The sequence below is a fragment of the Candida parapsilosis genome, contig 006139 (assembly GCF_000182765.1).
Source record: "Candida parapsilosis strain CDC317 annotated contig 006139".
NCBI classification, from domain to species: Eukaryota; Fungi; Ascomycota; class Pichiomycetes; order Serinales; family Debaryomycetaceae; genus Lodderomyces; species Lodderomyces parapsilosis.
Window position 1 is genome coordinate 331,061 of NW_023503282.1, and position 21,828 is coordinate 352,888.

General features: G+C 39.8%; 8 protein-coding genes across 8 annotated transcripts, besides 1 other annotated feature; 3 read left to right on the top strand and 5 right to left on the bottom strand. All coding sequences in view use genetic code 12, as the record gives it.

The window, feature by feature from the left end:
- Positions 1-36: 36 nt before the first annotated feature.
- Positions 37-9,222, bottom strand: VPS13 (membrane morphogenesis protein; the record flags this gene model as incomplete). Its single annotated transcript, XM_036810558.1, has 1 exon — positions 37-9,222. The coding sequence occupies one exon, from the start codon at positions 9,220-9,222 to the stop codon at positions 37-39; it is 9,186 nt and encodes a 3,061-aa protein (XP_036667082.1).
- Positions 9,223-9,706: 484 nt separating this feature from the next.
- On the bottom strand, positions 9,707-10,273 carry MED3 (Med3p; the record flags this gene model as incomplete). Its single annotated transcript, XM_036810559.1, has 1 exon — positions 9,707-10,273. One exon carries the CDS (start codon positions 10,271-10,273, stop codon positions 9,707-9,709), a length of 567 nt encoding a protein of 188 aa, XP_036667083.1.
- Positions 10,274-10,545: 272 nt separating this feature from the next.
- On the bottom strand, positions 10,546-11,688 carry CPAR2_501450 (uncharacterized protein; the record flags this gene model as incomplete). The annotated part of the gene is made up of 1 exon (XM_036810560.1): positions 10,546-11,688. One exon carries the CDS (start codon positions 11,686-11,688, stop codon positions 10,546-10,548), a length of 1,143 nt encoding a protein of 380 aa, XP_036667084.1.
- A 189-nt stretch (positions 11,689-11,877) lies between these two features.
- On the bottom strand, positions 11,878-12,496 carry CMD1 (calmodulin; the record flags this gene model as incomplete). Its single annotated transcript, XM_036810561.1, has 2 exons — positions 11,878-12,324; positions 12,494-12,496. 2 exons carry the CDS (start codon positions 12,494-12,496, stop codon positions 11,878-11,880), a joined length of 450 nt encoding a protein of 149 aa, XP_036667085.1.
- Positions 12,497-12,744: 248 nt separating this feature from the next.
- On the top strand, positions 12,745-16,245 carry CPAR2_501470 (deoxycytidyl transferase; the record flags this gene model as incomplete). Its single annotated transcript, XM_036810562.1, has 1 exon — positions 12,745-16,245. The coding sequence occupies one exon, from the start codon at positions 12,745-12,747 to the stop codon at positions 16,243-16,245; it is 3,501 nt and encodes a 1,166-aa protein (XP_036667086.1).
- A 90-nt stretch (positions 16,246-16,335) lies between these two features.
- HOS1 (histone deacetylase) lies at positions 16,336-17,529 on the top strand (the record flags this gene model as incomplete). The annotated part of the gene is made up of 1 exon (XM_036810563.1): positions 16,336-17,529. The coding sequence occupies one exon, from the start codon at positions 16,336-16,338 to the stop codon at positions 17,527-17,529; it is 1,194 nt and encodes a 397-aa protein (XP_036667087.1).
- Positions 17,530-17,545: 16 nt separating this feature from the next.
- ALG1 (chitobiosyldiphosphodolichol beta-1,4 mannosyltransferase) lies at positions 17,546-18,913 on the bottom strand (the record flags this gene model as incomplete). Its single annotated transcript, XM_036810564.1, has 1 exon — positions 17,546-18,913. The coding sequence occupies one exon, from the start codon at positions 18,911-18,913 to the stop codon at positions 17,546-17,548; it is 1,368 nt and encodes a 455-aa protein (XP_036667088.1).
- A 125-nt stretch (positions 18,914-19,038) lies between these two features.
- Positions 19,039-19,132, bottom strand: a tRNA (tRNA-Ser).
- Positions 19,133-19,719: 587 nt separating this feature from the next.
- On the top strand, positions 19,720-21,795 carry CPAR2_501500 (nucleotide diphosphatase/phosphodiesterase; the record flags this gene model as incomplete). The annotated part of the gene is made up of 1 exon (XM_036810565.1): positions 19,720-21,795. One exon carries the CDS (start codon positions 19,720-19,722, stop codon positions 21,793-21,795), a length of 2,076 nt encoding a protein of 691 aa, XP_036667089.1.
- Between the last annotated feature and the right edge of the window lie 33 nt (positions 21,796-21,828).

Genomic DNA, 21,828 nt, shown 5'->3' on the forward strand with positions numbered 1-21,828 from the left:
AATTGACTCTTTCTATGTATATATGTATTTTTGCATCTATAACGTGACACGGCAAAACTTGTTGTATTCCTTTACTGCAACTCCAATCTTCTGATACAAATAAGTTCTACTCTTGCGATCGGGTATAGGAATGAATGGACCTTTTCTATTTTTCAATTCAATAGTCAATCCCGTAGATTCCACCGAAATGGATTTAATTTGATCAAACCTAACAACCCATCTCGATTTGAGTGTATTGATATCAAACAAAACGATGTCTCTCAATGTCACCAATACTGCCATTTCATCTCCAGGAAGCAACAAGTGTGCCAAGTAAGTGTGGTTCCAAAAGATACCGCCATCTATACCGTGCATCCAGTACTGACCTTGAGCTTCTCTTTCATTGTACGGTCTAACCACCTCATCTGGGTTGATATACCGTGGTAACCTAATCCTATCAAGTTTTTCACCATCGAAAACAGTGGTTGTATTCCTGATGCCTTCACTTACATTAGAAGCAAAATCGAAAAACCCAATGGCCGTCTTTGTGGGCAAGCCAATAATTCCTTTACCAATACCTTTAAAAAATCCAGCCGCTCCATCTTCGTCGGCTCCTTCCAACGGTGCAGCTGCGATACCACCAATACCTGATGACAATGCCTCTATAAACGAGTTCGCTCCTGTGGTAAAACCATACACTGCATGATTAGCTCTGTTTCTGCGCGTTTGCAAACGACGACGTTCTTGAAACTTGGAATCCATAGTTGCCACTGTCAACCCTTTGGCAATAGATCCTGTAACCTTGGCTATAGAGTCCGAGAATCCAAACACTGATTTCTTCATAAAACTGAGACCTCCCTTTGCCAAACCTATACCTAACTCCTGTGGACTATCGGTCAATACATAACCTTGATAAGGTTCATAAAAGATATCCATCACACCAGAAGAAAGAAGGTTGAATAACCCAACTGGATTACCCAAAAAGTCAGCCGAACCGACAATATTGTAAAGTTGGTAGAAAAATGCTTGACTATAATGGGTTTTAATTGACTCCACCAATATTGGTGTTGGTGCTCTAATATTTTCAATAAATAAAGCGTTCAACTTTATTGGTGCATCGTTTATATTACCAATTGCCATTGTAAGTATATTCAAGAAAAACATCACCGTGTTTTGACTATTGGTCTTGTCTTCAGCATTGAGTCTTTCTGTCCTCACAAACGAGATATTCGCTTGGATCGGTTGCAAATGCAAAGCTTCGAAGTAAATGTCACTGCTATTGCTCAATTTCAGGGGTTCAGGTATATCCAAATTTTCATCACAAAGTCTATTCACTTGTTCTTTATTCCATGAAGCTCCAGGAAACTTGACAAAATCAAGCATTGCAAACAAAAAATCTTCATCAAGTTCAAAATTCAACTCTTGCATGAGTGTGGTTGCATACTTTATGAAAACCACTCCATGAGAATCATCTTTAACTCGGCACACCGATGCTGAAAGTGCAGGGTGCTCATTCAATTCCTTGCCCGTTTTCGGGATGACAGATGGATAAAGTATAATTGGGAAAATACCACCATAAAGCTGGTTATCAATTTGAACCCATTTGAGTTTAGCACTGATATTCTGATACAAATTTGACTCGTTGTACCTAAATTCGACTCCTCTCAAAGTGATGTAACAAAGCTCTTGGTCTCTTGTATTGATCAATGAGATTCCTACACCATCAAAATTTGTAACCACCTTGGTGTGGTAATTGTCTTCGACATCTGCTTCAACGAAATGGTCCTGGTTAGACGGCAATGAGGAGCTTGACACTGTCTCATTCTTCATCTTGTATAAACTTTGGGACGGGTCATAGTCGGTGATCACCAAGCACTGAGTAGGGCCATCGGCAACAACATTGAGATCAACGATTTGTTGATCCTGAGAATCTGTTGATGGTAACCTGAATGGTCGAAGGTTACCAATTTCAGCTAGACTAACTCCTCTCTCACGACCGTGAGATCTGACAATAATCTCCTTAACAATACCATTCGGATAGTCATATGCATACGGCATGACACTCTTTGGAGGAACACGATAATATATGGGTTTGTAAACTGTCTCTCTTTTCACTACTTCGCCATCTGCATTTATATTGGGGTTGATTTGATAAATGTAAAACTCCTCATCAGTATAGTTCTTGATCGAGTATGGCCATTGATTATTAGCATCTTCAATGTGAATAAACATAGTCGCATCTTCAAGTAACATGGTCACTTTGACCAACACTTGTCCAACATTATTCTTCTGTACCTTGATATACAACTGGCCAACATTGTCAATAGAAAAAGGTTGCGACCACCTAGAAGTTTGTCCCAATTTCATAATCAAATTCTTTTTGTCAACACAGCGCAAACCGTAGAGAGGTAACAAGGCATCGGGCATTGCGTTGATCTCCTTGATGGAGCCTTCTTCTGCTAAGCTAATACTCTCCGGAAGTCTGTTTATTACAACATATCTCGGGGTGATTGTAATTGTTTTCGTTAAATTGTAGATTCCCTCACCTTCCAGGATAGTCACTCCTAAATTGATTTCCTTCTGTTTACCCAAAAGTTGTAGTCTCAACTCGCTAGCTTGTCCAATGGCATCAAAACTCAAAGGCCGGGACCAAACTGTTTCGTCGGTTTTGATTGTTGCTCTATTCTTTCTATCATCAACCTTGAAAAAGGAAAACATTTTGGGGTATATTTGCTCTGAGTCGATAGTTTTTGCTAATGATACAAATTGGTTTTCCTTTTCACTAGCGATTATGTTCAAATTGGACCTGTTTAAAATCACATAAGGGCTGTAAATGATAACTTTTAAACTTGTACTATCAGCTTGTTTACGTGGGTAAAAGATGTTCAACTTTAAAATATCATCACCTTTGAGCTTCAATGTGTTTTCTCTCTCAAAATCACTGCGTGATCCACCATTGATGACGGCAAACTCCGACTTGCTATAATTACAATTTCGAGGCTGAATGCTGAGAAGCAACAAATTTTTCAAACTCACAACGTGGACATAACTTTTGACACCCTTTTGCACGCTTCCTGTCCATTCGCGTCTCGAATTCTTATCATACAAACGATAATCAAAATCATAAGGTAACAAATTTTCAATCTCTAATGGTGCAGAAATGACAAACTTCATATGAGGGTACACTTGTGCCAAAGGTTCATGTCGATCAAAAACGGCCTTTGCTTGAAAGTAGAAAACAGATGAGTCATCTCTTGTTGTAGCTGGGCATCTCAACGAAAGCTCACTCTTCATAGCATCCTTCCAATGTATTTCCCCATCGGACCAGGCATACGACGTGTGTAGATTGGGTTTGACTCTAAACTTTCCATTATATGCAAGATCAATAGGGACCGAAAGTGTACCCTTTGATTCTACCTTCATCTCTGCCCGTTTGTCGTCAAGGATTTCAACGGTAATTGGAACATCCGCGTCATTCTCGATAACAAGTGTTGATCTGAGGGTAATCACCTTGACGTTGTCTTCACGCAAACTTATCGCGACAGCGAGCCTGTTGTGCACACCATCAACTGCTGGATACAAAACGTGTAAATCTTCGCCTTCCCTAGCAGCAGATAAATGCTCAATATTTTCGTACTCGCCGTTATTGAATGCAATATCCAATGTGTTTGATGTGTTGACGTCCAAATTTTCACGAATTTTTCTCCAGTCTTCAAATGCCCATGGTTTTGATTCGCCATACTTGATCTTCGTTTCAGACTCTGCCTTATTTCCGTTTGTCCATACAGATAAATCTAAACCTGTATCATTGACAATCAAGAATGGGTAGTCTTCACCTCTTGGTTTCAACTTCTCGTCGCTACTTAAAAGATATTGCACTTGCGACAATAAGGCCACAGATCTAGACGTGACAGTAATTTGGACCACTTGTCGCGATACACATTCAAAAAATAGCTTTGAGTTTGGTCCTTGGGTCTTCGATGCATATATCGAAACAGGCCAAGCTTCTACCAAGGGCTCCCAAGCGGATTTGGAATAGTTGAATATGTTGACATAGGTTTCTAAATGTATCTCAGCGCTTAGATCAGTTGACCAGTTAATAGCTCTAACTTCAAATGGGCTCACATTCATATCTAACACTGGTAGTTCTGAAACATCTCCTATCAAGACAAATCTCAACCCACCGAAGCTTACTGTCATTTCTTCTCCTTTAACAACCTCATCTCTCGCAACTTCAGTGGATTCAACCTGCTCTAGTTGCTGGGAATCACTTGTTGACAGTGAGTCATCATCACTACTCTCTAATAGCAGCCTTTTGTCTTTATCCTTTGCACTCAAAATGCCCTGATGTTTTGCATACAAGTCATTTACACGCTGAAGTATGGCCAATCCCAATCTGACATCTCGCACCGACACCCTTAACACCAAAGGATCTATGGAGGCTTGAATGTTGTCCAAATACTTTCCTGGTGAAGATCTCCTATCATCATACGCAAAAGAAATGGAAAAATCATCAATTATTCTGTATCTTGAATTCTTGGGATTATCCATTCGAGTCAAGTACAAGCCAACTTTGCTAGTGGCCAAAGATACGACATTCTGCTTCGAAATTGAAATTTGCTCAACTTTGAAGGCAATTGCTTCAGTATCAGCTTTGGTGTCATCAGCTAAAAGGAATATAGATGGTTTGATTATATTCACCGAAAATCCGAAATGTGTTTTAATATCTTCAGCAGTGGCACTTATGTCGGGTATCAGTGACACTGACTTTCGCAGTTGATTTTTATCAGAAGCTGGTGGTTCAGTTGATGGAATCGCGGTGTCAATAAATGCTTGCAAGTCAAACAAATAGTCAAGTGCCAAAATTGCTTTTGGTTTCTCAACAGTCAATATCATTGCAAGCGTCTTGCTCTCGCCAACAATGTCAGAAGTTACCTGTAACTGGAATTGATTGTCAACGTCATTGGCAGCTGGTATAATCACAGGAAACTTGCTTTCCGTGTGCTGCCTGGTGTCCTCTACAACAAAAGATTTTATAGCCAAATTAGCCTTGAGCAGTGTATTCTGTTTTAAATCAACACTCACTTTGGCCTCATTGAGTGAAAAACTGGATAATTGGGCTTGTTTTATATCACTTAAATCAGCAGTATTGTTGTATAGAGACAACGAAATACGCGGGAGTTCAAATGTGATATTGGCCATCAGATGATCAGATGGAATTTCCAGCACCAATGATGGTGCCTCTGGCTCTTTATTGTCTTTGGTATTATTGTCTCCATGGCGAACTTTTGTATCGTGCTTCAAAACAGCATTGGCAAAAGCAGCTTCCTCTTCAATCTCCACCATGTCGGATGAATCGTCACCTATCGTGAATGCTGCAGCTACTGAGTTTGATATATCTGTTAACAGCTTGACTTGTAGTTCAGTCAAATGGATATCCAACTCTGGCATTTTCCCAGTAATTTCGAATGTCGAAGTATCTTTGACGTAGTTTTCTGACCAGTTGACATCAAACGAGACATCCAAATCATCAATCACTTTCAAGTCTTGTTGTACTTCCTTGAATTTGAAGTTGGATAAAAGCTGAACATTTCTTATACCAACAGAAATCACATTCAATGCTTTTTGATATTCATTGTGTGCGTAAATTTCACCCAAATTGGCAACAATCTCATTGGATCCAACGCCATCAACTAAGAACGTAATTTTTGGACCTTGAATCAAGATATCAAACTTTAACTTGTTTGGCAACTGAGGAGCTTCGTTTATAGCTGCCTCTCGGGTTCTATCATAAATGGCCTTCATTTGCATAAACTGATTACCAAATCTAACGATTCTACCAATGGAGCTCTCAACGAAATTGACTGCGATAGCACTCACATTAAATTTAAGCTCTGATGGTCTTTCACCGTGCATATCAAAGGTTTTGTATCTAAAGTTTGCCAAATCCTTTTCGTCCATTTGTAGCAAGTAGCGTGGAGAATCGTCATTATTGTACTTTAATTCATCAACTAGAGACAAAGCGCCCAAGCTCCCCGATACATCCATTGCCTCTGGTAAAAGCAAAAGTGAAATCTGTGCGGCATTCAACAGAAACGTCGCCAACTTGACACCATCTTCATTGAGCACCATGATTACACTGTCGAGATCAAGTTTCATGTTGATTTTCTGTGGTGCGGCATCCACATCTTCAGGATTATGGTTCAACTCATCAGCTGGTGTTGGCTCTTGATTGGGATCAGTAAATGTATTCAAGCAGAATGTTAGGATACTCAAAAGTGATTTTCTGGTGATGACGAATTTCACTGTGGCAAGATGAAGATCAATGTCCTGATCAAACACTTCAATTTTTTTGTTGTTGTAGTCCACAATTCTTAACCTTCTGTTATATTCAACATTTAACAATTTTTTGGTCGAATCGGATTCGGTATTTGAGGTAATGAGCTTCTGAAACTCCTCCTTTCCCGATTTTTCTATATGATCCAATATGTTGAAATCCAAAAGCGCCAAATTCATGTGTAAATCGGTTTCAGTTCTGTAGAGGTCCATCTCCAAGGCATTACCCACAATCTCTATCAAAGGTTCGGCTTCTAAAGTACGTCCATCAAAACATCTTGACAAATGTAGCTTGATAAAATCAACACTGAAACTCAACTCAATCAAGTGCTGCTCTGAATTGCTAGGCTTTTGTACACTTTTGTTGTTTGTGTTTTCCTTGAACAGGTTGTCATCGATGTCGAGTCCGTCGCCGGGGTTATCATTACCGTATGCTTCAAAAACACTTGACTCATCCGATGAATCAAAACTTGTGTTGGGAATTGCTGCATCAAGTATACTGAGTATAGTCTTGTACTGAAAATCATTCATCGCCACCTGAAGCTTCGGCACATTTCCACCCAATCTCATCTTTGCCAAATTTTGTGCATCTGGCAAAATTGATAGTCCAAGATTGAAATTGACACTGAAATTATCGAGCATCAACGCCGGTCTTGGCTTATCATGGGAGTAAAGCTGCTCCATAGTGGACTTTATAGTATGCCCCACAAAGAACTGAGCATCTTCTAAACTAAACTTGAATTGATCGTATAATAGCTCATTGAGATTTTTCCAATCATCTTTGGTATATTTCTCCTTATCTTTGTACTCCTTGATCTTGTTTTTCTCAACTAAGTCGCTCACAATGTTTATGTGACCTGCATCTAATATAGCTACAGGTGATTTGTAACTAGACGGATCTAATGGCATGATCAACAATGGTGTTTGCAAATCCATGTTTACATTGATTGTTTTATGTTCTTCAAGCGCATACTCAAGTCCCATTCTAGTTTGCGAAGTCAACCCTTCAACTGTGGATTCTGCCGCATTCATTATGGCCCCGACAGTGTCTAAGTGAATTTTGGGGGGTGTAAAGAAACGAATCAATTCTTCAATGAACTTTGGATTGTAAAAGATAGTCATAGATTTCAATGAGCCAAGCAACTTTGAATCTGCAGAGCCATCAAGAGGATTCTGTTCATACTGGATCTGGAAAAATGGTGTGGAAAGGTCGTTCTGATCTTGTCCTGCATTTGGGATGGTTTGCTTGACACTAACAACGTGATTGTAAACACTAGAACCAGTTCCATCCTCAACTTTAAACTCAAGCACTTGAAATCCACCAAGAAAGGAATTTGGTCTTTGATAGAAATGCGCTTGGCAACCTTCAAATGCGACATCGGCCAAATTTGTCAAATCACTGCGTCTCACAACCAATCCTCCCTTTTTCAAAGAGGCCGAAACACGAAGTTTTACACAATCATCTGGAAGGTCCACTGTGGAAATTTCAGCTTCTTCGTCGTAATCAATCGTATCATAAAGCGTTTTTCTTTGGTCATCGGTTAAAGAAAGATCAATGTGCTCTCCGTCTGCACCCATAGTTTTCTGTTGTTCGTCTTTTTGCGAGGTTGCATTTCCACCTCCCCACCAACCAGAAAACCATCCTTTCTTCTGTTGTTCTCCCTTCTCAGCCGAATCGGTATCGTAGAGCTTTGCATTACTTCCTTCTTTTCTAAGCTCATTTCTAGCAAGCGAACGATACAACTTGATATCATCAAAAGAAAGAGTCTCTTCAAGATTTTGAAGCTGTTTTTGTTCATCTTCGCCAATCTTTTTTTCCAATTTCAACTTCCACAATTGAATGTACTCCTTTCTTTCGTCTCTTCTTTTTGCGAAATGATCCCAGCTCCATTTGGAATTCTTTTCATGAATTTCATTCAAAACACATTCAGCTGCATATTTAAACCATGCTTTGGGATCCTCACTAGGTGGCACTTTTGGTCTATACTTACGAAATTTGGCCGTTTTGGAGTACCAGCGAAATTTCGATGCTGTCCATAAAATATCTTCATACTGTTGTTCATTAATTTCTAGGCCAAACTCCTCAAAGAAAAGCTCTGTATCCAAGTGTGGATGCTCCCTTGTTGTCCCAAGTTTGTGGATAGTGAGTTTACCAGTACCACTGACTGGCTTCATCAAATACTCCTGGTGATCGTTTTGAGCTTCAAATTCTTGCAATTGCCCTTCCTTATCGAGATCTGAATACAATTGTGGATCTTTGGTTTCCATGTAGCAGTATAAGCTTTTCAAAGTAAGTAGCTTTCTAGTGAATGCTTGCGTGATTGCAATGAATGAAGGTTTCCAATTTTCATCCGTTGAGACTGCTGATAATTCATCTAGTGACAATCCCAACGTGTATGGTTTTTCCGTCAAAACAGATTGGTCCTCGTACCTTAAATGTATCTTTTTAATTGTAACTTGAAGATTGTCAACAATCTTCTTGACTAAAGATTCAGCGAAAGTTTCATCGGCGAGGTCACGACCTAATTCTTCTCCTTTTGCTTCAAGAATAGCCTCCAAATCTTTCAATTTAGATTCCTTCAAAGCCTGTTGCCTTTTTTCGTCTTCTTCTTCGTCATAGTCTTGTAAAATGATAGGAGAAGCTAACACATATAGATCTTCAATGATGATTCGTACTGGTTTCGACTTTAAATTAGACCATGGAATTTGCAACGTAAGCTCTCCCAAGTGTCCAAATTTGACATCAATTGGTAACTTGAACTCATCAAGACTTTCTTTCTTCAATCTCAAATTCCTGAGTTTAACATCACCACTCCAAATGCCAATGTTTAGTTGCTTGGGATCAAAATTCTCGATGTATGATCCGAGAAATCTATTGATTAGATTGGCAACAAGTGATTCAAACATTTCGATCAGGAATTTAAATGGTGTTTATCGGTTCTGATCAGTGACAGCTCTAATTGATTAGCCAACCACTTTGGAATAATAATGTAGCTGTTGTGAAGGAATGGAATATAATATTCGTTGATGGTGGATATTCCGAACTCCTTTAAAGTTTTATTGTCTCGTGGTTTTTGTGTCTTGAAAACATTGTGGTCCTACAGCAATCTAACGAAATTCAACTAACCAAAAATTATAGCTTAGCTTATGAGCACCACGTAGGACTTTAATCTTCATAGCGAGAAGACCTAAAAGAAGATAGTAATGAATTACCAATGAATGGCTGATCTCTACGACGTAGTTGACTTGTCTACAGTGTAACGTTTTTGCTGGTATGACATTCTTCATGGCAAAAGAGTCTTCAAAGTCTTTTATTGTATTGTTATCAGTACACGGTCTGTATTACGCAGTATGTGATCCAAGCTACACACGCACACGCACACACTTCCAACTATATCACTATCGGCTGTGTTGATGTTCCTTCTGAAATTTTATTCGTCAGGTTTCCCTTCTTGGTGGGCTTTTTTGTATTTCTCGATGCGTTCCCATTTCCATTACTAGCGGTTGATTGATTAAAGTTTGGAATCTGCCCTTGAGCACCCGACTCTAGTACTTTAGCACTACTTTTGACTTTGTTACTTTGCTGTGACTGAATGGGTTTCGCCTTATTTACAGGTGGAGCCTCGACTTCGTGACCTAGTTTAATTTGAGCTAGATTAATGATTGGCAAAAGCTTATTATATCGTTCGCAGTATTCCTGTATACTTTCCTGTACTGTCTCTAGCCTCGACATTGTTGTGCGATAGTACTCTTGAGGCGAGTTATCTTCAGGTATAGTAGCCAACGCTTGTAGGAACATTGACATGTCGTTCCGCAATATGTTAATCTCTGCTTTCAATCGTTCTATCTCATTGTATATTAGTTGAGGATCAATCCTTCCCGATGTGATGTCGTCAATTTTGATCAGGTCTGGGAGCTTGGGTCGCAGATTGGTGTCTAATGAGTCAAATTTGAACATATGTGTGTGTTGTTGGAACGTATTTTTGTGGTTGATATTCCTTAGTCGATTGAACGGGGGGTTTTGGGGATCAGCAACAATCGTAAAGTGCTTTGAATAAGGAAGAGGATAGTATCATTTGATTTTTTTTTTTGTTTTCTCTTCTTTTTTTGGCGTACCCTTTGGTAAAAACCATATTTAAAGAATGTCTACACATGTGCTAACAATTCAAAAGCATTATATAATCTATCTTAGACGCATTATGGGAGTAATATATCTGCACCAAAAACGTGTCACTTTTCTTTCCTGCTTTGTCGCCTTCGCAAAGTTACTATACCGCCATCATTAACGGTCCAATTCACCTTATAGTCTCTAATTAAATCATCATATTCCACATCATCAGGAAGCAACTCGTTCTCTATGACTGACTTTCTCATTGTAAAGTAAGTTGAGCTCAAAATCTTGATCATGTGATTCAACATAGTGGGGAGACCTAGCCTCATCATTGATTTTACAGCAAAACTCTCAATCAGATTATATGTGTGGATCCATGTATAGTAATCGTTCCGTATCCAGCACCTTATAATCTGCAATATGTCCCTACGATTAGGTATGTGCTGGAAATATCTCAGGATAGCTTCCAGTGGGGCATTGTTGAAATGGGTTAAATGTAACACCAATATCACCGCGACTTCTTCAATCTCCAAACTCGATAAACCTAAAGCACGTTTATGTAGTAGTAAATAGTTGATGCTGGGGACGTAAGTTTGGTACTGGCCACAGCAGTAGGAAATCCGCGTGGAGAATAAAAATACCTTTTTGTGGAAAGGTGATGGTTTCAAATGCAACAAACTTTCTCGTAATTTCCGTAGAGACATGGTTAATGATTCCATGGAAACTGATTTTTTGTCGCTTTCCTCATTGGATTGCAAAGATTGAGCACTCTCGAAGTCATTTGGGTTCAAATCTTTCATCCTCTTGAAAGTTTCAGACAAGGCGTGTGATGTATTATTTGATGTGTATCTGATGAATTGATGTAGTATAACAAGAAAGTATTCCTCCCTTAGAGCCTCCGACTCTTTCAAACGTGTATCTTCACCTCTACTAACAAGACCGTAATCATGTGATTGGTTGCATGTTTCAATCCGCCGGCTAAACCTCTCTCTTCTTTTTGCAATTTTGTCCTCCTCTGTCGTTTTCAAGCCGTGACTCGTGCCAGAGCCAATGCAATCTTCATTTCTGGGTTTCCTATGTGGTGGCACGTATTTCCGACCATTTTGCGTGCAGTTGCGGCGAAATGAATCCACCATATCACTGGCTTGTTCTACGATTAATTGTGGATGGTAGCTTTCTCGAGAAACTGATTTGTAGCTCACGGGGGAATCACTAGGCTCTAGCTCATAAGTATTGATCAATACTTTTAAACTGTTGTCCATAAGTGTCTGTAATCTAGCTAAGGGGAAGTGAAATGGAGATATCCTATTTTTTATTTTTTTGTTATCAAGATAGAGTGCAAAGAAGGTTTACAACCTACAAAGCTTTTCCAACAGAGCCAAGCCCAGTATGAAGTATCTTTGATCAATTAAACTACACTACTATTCTAACAAAAAAAAAGTAACCGACATTTACTTAGCGGCCAACAATTGAGTAAATTCTTGAATATCGATTTCACCATCGTTATTGGTATCGGCTTCTTTAATCATCTGGTCAACATCGGCATCAGATAGTTTCTCACCAATAGACGTGAGCACGTGTCTCAATTCAGCTGCACTTATCTTTCCATCCCCATTTCTGTCGAATACCTTGAAAGCTTCAGCAATTTCTGCTTCAGAGTCAGTATCTCTCATTTTCCTGGCCATCATGGTTAAAAATTCCGGAAAGTCAATCGATCCGTCAGAGTTGACATCTACCTCGTTGACCATATCTGTCAATTCGCTTTCTGACGGGTTTTGGCCCAAGGATCTCATGACTGTGCCTAACTCCTTGGTGGTAATCTTTCCATCACTATCCTTGTCGAACAATGAGAAAGCTTCTTTGAATTCTGCAATTTGTTGCTCTGATAATTTTTCAGCCTGTAAATGAAAAGTGTTAGTACCTTATTGTGATGAGGTTTGAATCATATGGGCGTCTTTGAAGGAGAAGCAATCATTATAATCTGGGAATTTACCTCTTTGAATTAGGCAAATCAAGATCTTGTGGTTTATACTCCTCCTTCCACTGACGTTTAGGTTATTTACATACCATTTTGATGTAATATCTATCGTTGCTAAGATGAAGATCAAGTTGAGTATTGACGTGTATAATACTTCATTGTTTTTTTTTTTTGGGCTGTTTTGAATGATCCCTCAGTCTCTTACTCTTTTGTTGTTGTTATTTTTAGTTCTTCTACTTTGCGCATTGTGCGAAGAGAGAGTAACTGCAGCCTAGAATTTCATTGGCAAAGTTGCACGACACAGGTCTAACAAACCAACCTCAATGGATACAACAAGTCTATGAATAATGATCAGTTCAAGAACTCTCAACAAGCTCAAGGAAAGGATAAGGATAATGAGGAGTTCAACGAAAGTCAATATCTGACTTTTTTAAGGAGTTTAATCGATGAAACACTTATATCTCATATTAATAACATCACCCAATCACAAGGTCAAAATGACCTATCATTCCAAGAAGCTTCGACGCCTAAAAGGCCGGCTCCTTTACTTAGCTCTGCCAGTACGGATCCATTCAATGACGGTTTGGATGAGGATGTGATAAAATTAGTGGGACATCAACAAGGTCACACGGACGGTGCAATTGATGTTGGCAATCAAATCGCAGACGATTCAGCTCCAGCTCCTCGGGATTATGCGGGCGATGGAGATGATGGTGATTCTTCTGAGAGCGAGAAAGATGAAAGCGTTATTGGTAAACTACATGAATTTGGTGATTATCGCACATATTTTGAATCCAAACGAATGAAGCAACAAGTACAGGATGAAGCGTATGTGAAGTGGGACCGAGAGAGAAGGAAGCTTCAAAATCAAAATCTACAACCGCTGCTTATTTTTGCTGGCTGTACGATTTTTGTTAATGGACACACGAAACCTTCGATTAATGAAATACATAGATTGGTTATTCTCCATGGTGGTAAATTTCTAAGTTATTTACTGAACAAATCTAGTGCCACCCACATAGTTTGTGACCGTTTAACTCCAAGAAAGAATGTGATGTTCAAAAATTGTCGAGTGGTGAAAGCGCAGTGGATCGTTGATTGTGTTGAGGCAGGTCGTATTTTGGATTGGCAGCAGTATCGCCTGATTTTAGATATAGCTTTTGATCAAAAGCGTCTAGATTTTCAACCGGGACAGTCTAAGGAGACTGGCGCAAATGTGGAAGAACAAAGTGTTCCCAAAGAAACGTCGCCACCGGTTGACGAGGCGGAGGATGAAGCCGAGTTAGAAGGAATGGGGGAAGAGGACGATTTTGAGTCCACTTTGTTGCCAGAGGAAGAAAACTTGTTGCAAAGGCTGCAACATGCTGAGGCGAACGCTGCAGAGCAGGGCCTTATAGAAGAAAACATAGACGACGACATTCCAAAGTTTGATGTTGCTCCTCCATCCAACTCCACCAAGGGTGTACACAAAATTAAAGGAAAATATGTGTTGGATGCAAGACATCCTGATTTTTTGGCTGGATTTTTTGCAAATTCAAGGTTGCATCATTTGAGTATGTGGAAAGCTGATTTGAGGTTAAAATTTTTGAGAAAAATCATCAAGAAAAATCTTCATAAACCTGTTGAAGACCCCTTTCGCGAAGGGGCCTTTAAGTCTAAAGTAATAATGCATATAGACTTTGATTGTTTCTTTGCTACAGCGTCATGTCTAAAACACCCAAACTTGGATATCAATAAGGATCCAATAGCTGTTGGGCATGGAGGAAACACTTCAGATGTTGCGAGTTGTAATTATGTTGCGAGAAAGTTCGGAGTTAGGAATGGGATGTGGTTGAGACTGGCTCAAAAATTGTGTCCCAACTTGATTTCGTTGGACTATGAATTTGAAGCATACGAGAGATATTCAAGTGAGTTTTACAACTACCTAGTCAGTAGTAACTATTTTGACTCCATTTATCCGGTTTCAATTGACGAGGTTTTAGTTGACGCAACATCATATTGCAACAAGTCAGAAAATGGAGTCGAGAATGCCGCCAATGAGCTTGCCTCTTTGATCAGAAAGCATGTGTACCAACTCACAAATTGTGCTGTTAGTGTTGGATTGGGCCCCAATGTCTTGCTTGCAAAATTGGCATTGAGAAAAGCCAAACCCCATGGACAGTTTGCATTATTTGGTGATGCCGGCGACTTCTTGCGATCAGTGCCGGTGAAAGACTTGCCTGGATTTGGCAGTGGCATATTGGAAAAATTAGAGCCTGAAGTTGGAAAGTCCTCCCCAAATATTGAGGACATGATGCCGATATCCAATTCGAGATTGATCCAGCTATTAGGTGAAAAGACTGGTACTAAATTGTACCAATATGCACGAGGAATTGACCATACAAGTATTGAAATTGACACTGCCGCCCCTGAAATCGTTTTAGGAAGGAAATCCATTTCTGTTGATGTCAATTTTGGTATTCGATTTGATACCATGGAGGAACTAGACGACTTTTTCATGAGACTAGCAAGAGAATTGTATCAGCGTATGATTAATTTAGGTGTGTGTGGCTCTACATTGACTTTGAAACTAGCAAAAAGAAGAGCTGGCGCAAGTGTTGTAACCGCCAAGTTTTTAGGTTTGGGAGAGGTTGATTTTGTCAATAAATCCTCAAGGCTTGGAGTGCCCACTAATGACTGGGGTGTCATTGGAAGTGAAGTAAAAGTATTATACAGGATGCTCAATATACCAGTCAAGGATTTGCGAGGCATATCTGTAAGCATGACCAAGTTGAAAGATGCAGAATCAGTCAAGAGTTCAAAACAAATGAAATTACCATTTGGCGCCGTCGGTAAAGCTCCTCCGGCAAACGAAGATTTGGACCCGTTTCGTAGCCCCAAAGAGGTGCATAGTTCGACAAAGAGAAGCAGCTTCAACAAGGGTAGTGTGAGCTTCGCAAAATTATCGTCCAATCAGCGTCGTGACAAGACTCCATCCGCAGCTCTTTTGGATCCTTTTGCAAATGGACAACAAATTGACTGGGAGGTATTCGAGTCTTTGCCGTTGGAGATTCGTCGTGAATTGCAAAACGAGTTACAAAGAAGGGGCTTTTTGAAAAAGAAAAGCCCATTCAAAGGCAAAACATACCTACAGGAGCTAATACCAACTCAAAGTGGTACTGCAAAATATGTGCGAGTTGGCAAGTCACCAACTAAAACACCGCCAAAGAGAAAATCTACCCCTATCCCTTCTCCTGTGAAAAAATCTAAATCAGAGCCTCTTTATGATGACTCACAGTCATATGACTCCTCGTTGTTGAATCAATTGCCGTCATCAGTAAAGGCGGATGTGCTAAAGGACATGGAGTACAAACAGAAGATTAAAAAGTTTGATCTAGTGCCTATGCGCGATAAGGTGAATCGAAAGATTGAGGGGGCAAAAGTAGAGATCAAAGAAATCACTGCTCAGTGGGTACAACAGCAGCCCAAGTTGTTTGACATGCCTTTGTTTTTGAATGAGCAGGTGACTGCCTCTGAGTTGCGGCAAAAAGTCAAAGATTGGGTCAATACTTCATTGGATCAAGGCGGGCCCCATGAGGATGACGTACTTTATTTTGGGACTTATTTGCAACTATTGCTCGACAGGGGTTTGTTTACCAAGGCTGTGATGTTGGTGCGAGATATCCTTGGTATACTAATGTACCGCAAGACTGTTTTCAATTGTTTTGATGAAGATGATGATGACAACCAACATATGTTTCTCAGGATAGGCTTTGATGACTGGTATAAACAAATTGATGCTGTCTTGAAGCCTGTCGTGGCGAATTATTGCAAGGTGAAAAACATGGTATTGAAATGGTGATCCAAAGGGTATCTAGTGTTTTTTTTTTTGTGTATAATTCTGAACTTAAAACGCGTCAAATTTCATTAAAACATCCATCGAGCTGGTGGAATGAACAAAATCATTCTTGCACATTCTGAGTTGTTAACAAGATTAGCCGATGAACTACCATCAAATAAGCAGCGACAATCATTGGTACAAGGTTTACTTAATGCTTATAAACTAGATCAGCAATGCGAAATTTTGCCAATATCTCCAGTAGAGTGGACATTATTGGAGCAGTATCATGACAAAGATTTCATCAAGGAATTGCAAAGACCTCGAAATGACATTGATTCACAACTAGAGGATTATCGTGAGGTAAGAGATTTCATACGTGACCAGTTTGACGACGTCGATGAAAGTGAAGAGGACTATTCCGAGTTTAATGCCGGGAAATTCGGGCTAGAATTTGATTGCTACCCCTTTCCGTTTATGCGTTACTATGTCAATCTAACTGCTGCTTCCACAATTCAACTTGCAAAGAGGGTTGTAAATTATAGCAGGGAGATTGATTTTGGTGGAGTTATAGGGATTAATTGGTATGGAGGTCGGCACCATTGTCATCGCTCCAAATGCTCGGGATTTTGCTACATAAACGATATTGTTCTTGGCATAACTACAATTCGCAAAATGAGTGCTGGTGGCGTTTTTTATCTCGACCTAGATTTGCACAATGGTGATGGTGTAGCTGAGGCGTTCAAGTTTTCCAAAAAAGTAACCACATGCTCGGTGCATAGGTATGACACCGGATTCTTTCCTCAAGGGTCAGGGAAATTAGAGCAATCAGTTTCGGGTATGTATAATGTACCCACGAAAAGGGGCTTGACCAATGATGATATGATATGGATCATTGAAAACATCGTGCTTCAATTGATTCATAGGCATCAACCAAAGTATTTGATAGTGCAATTAGGATGCGATGGACTAAACACAGATCCCAACAACGAGTGGAACATGACGATAAAAGGGTACCTGGAGGCAATACAGTTGTTGGTTAAGCGAGCGGGCTTACCAATTATGGTGTTTGGTGGTGGTGGGTACAACCACGCAGAAGTTGCTAGATGTTGGACTTTTGTGACTGGCACTTTGTTGGGATACAATGCTGACAGTTTTGGGGAAATTCCAGAAAATGAGAAACTAGATCAATACGAGGCGGACAGCTATCAATTTTGGACAGACTCGAATTTGCAACCTGGCAAAATGAAGAATGAAAATGATTTGAATTACTTTCAACACGTGCAAGCGCATTTGCTATCACTATAGTGTAATCTGAAGCTATTTATTCTACAAATTTCGGCTTGAGAACGGTTGTCCAATTTTCATCCCATCTTGATTTACTATCTCTCAAAGCCCCATCTTCCAATTTTGATAACAATTTGTCATCTGTAAATACTTTTTCCAACAAGTTGGCTAGATCATCCGCTGTGGACTCTTTTGCAATGAGTCCATTGTCACCATCCTTTACCAATTCGTTTATAGCAGGGAAACTTAATGATATCACTGGAACACCACAACCAAAGAAATCAACAATCTTCATGGGTAAATCTATCCCACTTGACGATGTATGTAGCGATATTCCCAAATCCGCTTGTGCCAAAATTTTTGGATAGTCTTCCGATGTCAACCATGCAGTTTTCACAATAACTCTTGGTGAAAAGTCTAGTTCAATCACTCTTTGTACAAACTTTTGTTTGAGTGGGCCCTTACCTGTTACAATAAGCAAAATAGGAGGCAAATTGGGGTTGCCCAGTGTATCATACAGCTTCAAAGCATCAAGCAAGAGATCAAAATCTTCATCGGGGGTGAACGAAGTGGAGCTGATCAATATCTTACACAGTTCGATATTTTTCACATCTCGGAATATCTCATGAGTCTTTTTAAGTTCCGAGCTCTTGGCTGGTATAAATTGCATTCCCGGTCTATCGTAGAATGTAATCACTTTACCTTTAGCGAAACCAAAATCATTGATCAAAAACTTTCTCATTTGTTTTGTCACCGTTATGTTCAAATCAGCGAATCTTCCTAAAAAGCTCTCGTAAAACTTCATCAATTTCACCAAAGGGTGGTTCAAGTTTTGAAATCTCAAATTCAAGATAGTATAGTTCAAGTTATGCCAGTCAATAACCACTTTCCAATGACGATGTATCAAAAACTTGAACAATAAAACAATGAGCAATATGGGTATACTTGGAGGGTTCTGTATCATCACCACATCGATTTCACCTCCTCGATTCCAAAGTATCGTCATCAATTGCTTCACTTGAATAAGAATCTTCTGTGCCGCAAATATCATAAATGGGAAATTGTGAACATTATGAACAACGCCTATTGGTACGACATCAATATTCAAATCATCGACAATTTCACCTGATGGTCGTGTTTCAATGTATCCACATAGACTCACGTCGTACCCACTCTTACTAAATGACAATGCGTGGTAGCACATTCTAGGCGAATGGCCCAAATCCCCCAACACGAATATCAATACACTCTTTCGACTAGGTGACCTCCTACTCTGAGAAAAATATGGTAGTAGCTTGTAGGCTAATATTGGGAGACTAATGTAGGCAGCAAGTAAATAGTAAAACCATGGTCCAGTATATTTCCATACATGGTCAAACCCCTGATACTTGATGAATTCACTCATGGAAAGTAAAGGAGTTCAAGAGACTTGCAAAAAAATTACAGGGATTAATGTCGGCAATTAAATTTTAAGAAGTGCTGGGACGTTTTTGTGTTCAGCACCAGTTGATAAAAGTTAGAAAAAAATAACGACAACTGCAGGACTCGAACCTACGCGGGCAGAGCCCAAAAGATACCTTGAAATTATTCAAGTCTTTCTCCTTAACCACTCGGACAAGTTGCCTGACAACTAAGCTATCAGCTCAAATTGTTGAAAAATTTCAGTTTGAGTAAAATATACAGTACAATTTTCACATGATATTCACGAGACTTTCACCTGATAGTTATTTTCTTTTTATAACATGCAAATCCTATGAATACCTACTAAAACTGGGTGCCTGTTCCCCTTTCCTACATAAGGTGATAACATATCTGCAATGAGATTACGAAGTCATGAACGTTTGGGTCTTTTGGTACTTGATGGTGCTGTTCATTGTTATCAACTGTTACATTCTAGTTAGATTTTGCACCTATTTTATCAAAAACATTTACAATCAGACGAAACTTAGTCCTTGTGCCAGCAATTCATACAATTCAACCTCTCCCCTCAAGTAATTGCAGAGCCACTCTGTTTTAAAAACCTCCCCAACAACACTGATAAGACTTAGTACCTTGGTGGTCAGAGAATTTTTCCTGCTTCACCTGTGGCGGCTTTGTCTTTCTTTCAATGTGCCACAAAACAACGAGCGAAGAAAAAAGAGTTTATTCCAGAATGATAATATCAACTCATTCCTTTCCTAGCCCTTCACATATCGATACTATCAATTCACTATGTCAATAAACTACAGCACACCGCACGCCGTGGATGTTCCTATCACAGATATGGATGACCCGGAGGATGATATTATTTTTGACGAACATGTTAACGAAAGACACCCACCAAATGTATTATTTGACCCCCTTGCTAATGACGAAGAGAGCAAATCCAAGTCAGGTCTCATTGGGAAACTTAAATCGCTTTTGCGAAATGATACAAGAACCAATGATTACGAAATGGTTCTGCGTTATGATGCTGGCATCGATTCTGACGAGGAAGCAATGAACGAGCCTCCAATCGATTTAAAGGAGTACAGGTTAAGACTTCTTGAAAAAAAAGTCAAAAACAGAACCATTTTTGGTGGTGCTTTGCTTACAGCTGTTGCTGTTGTCTTATTCATACTTTACTTTACCAAGACCAACGGCTCAAAGTTGAATAGTGAATCAAACAAGCCGCTGCATAAACTCTACTCCAATTCAACCCATGATTTTTATAAGACAACTGTCGTTGTTTCGCTAGATGGATTTCACCCTCATTATATCAATCCACATGACACCCCAACTCTCCACAATATGTTCATTAATGATTATGGTGCACCATACATGATCCCAAGTTTCCCATCTGTGACTTTCCCTAACCACTGGACATTAGTGACTGGGCTATATCCATCCGAGCACGGTATCGTTGGAAACACATTTTTTGATACCAAGTTGAACAAACAGTTTGTCAGTACTGATCCTCAGAATGGTAGTTTGGATCCTGACTTTTGGCAAGGTGGTGAACCAATTTGGAAAACTGCTGTACTGCAGGGAGTCAAAGCGGCTGTGCATATGTGGCCTGGTTCTGAAGTTCCTGGCGTTGGTCCCGCATTTGATTCCGATAAATTCAATGGGTCCGAATTGTTGACGTCTAAAGTGGAAAGAGTTATGGGATGGTTAGACAGAGAGATAGAGACGCGACCACAGTTGATCTTGACATATGTTCCCACAGTGGACGAATATGGCCACAAGTACGGAATATCTGGTGACGAGCTATCAAAGAGCTTGACTTATGTCGATGACTTTGTAGAATTGATGAAAAGCGAACTTCACAAGAGAAATCTTGACAATATTGTCAATTTGGTTTTTGTTAGTGATCATGGAATGGCACCCACGTCTAATAAGAGAGTAGTGTATCTTGATGATTTGATTGACTTGAAAAAGATCGATCATATAGACGGCTGGCCATTGATTGGATTAATACCAAATGTGGATATCAATGACGCAATGAATGAAATCAAGGCAAACTTTGACCAACTCGATGCAAATTTGACCAAGCACTACCACATCTACAAACGAGAGGATATCCCAAAAAGATTTCAATTTGGAGGAAAGCTTGGTGAGCATAAGTTCAATTACAGGTTAGCTCCTCTTTGGATCATCCCAGACGTTGGGTATGCCGTTACAACCCACAAGCAAATGGAGGAAAACGGGGGAGAGTACAAGCCAAAAGGAGTTCATGGCTACGACAATTCCCATCTTTTAATGAGAGCATTATTTTTAGGATCGGGCCCATTTTTCAAGGAGAAATTCAAGTCAAACAAAGTTAAGCCATTTGCCAATGTGAATTTTTACAATCTTATTTGCGATTCGCTAGAGTTGCAACCAGCTCCAAACAATGGTAAATTGGCTCAAGATATCGCATCGCAAGTATTGCCCAAAAATTGGAACGATGCCTTGGTATTCCCCGACTTGCCATTCCAAGTGGAGCATATTGTGCGTAATAACGCCACCTATGATCAGTTATGGAGGGTTGGAAGTAAAGCAAAGCCGGTTAACGAACAACCCAATCCAAGCCCCAAGGCATCACTCGTGTCTGGGCAATCAACGATTACTCATATTGAGACACAATCGTTACCTAAACCAAGTGACTTTTTGACAACGACAACGACTAGCAATACTGCTGGCCCCTCAAAAACAAATACAGCTACTTCCACTACGCACCAAGAGGGGATCGGAGGATTGTTTAATGAAATAATCGACGATATTGAGGATGGAGTGGAGGCAATTGGTGATGCATTGCACAGTTTTATTGGTGACAATTTTGACTAGTTTTAGGTACTTAGGATACAAGTTTAATTCGAT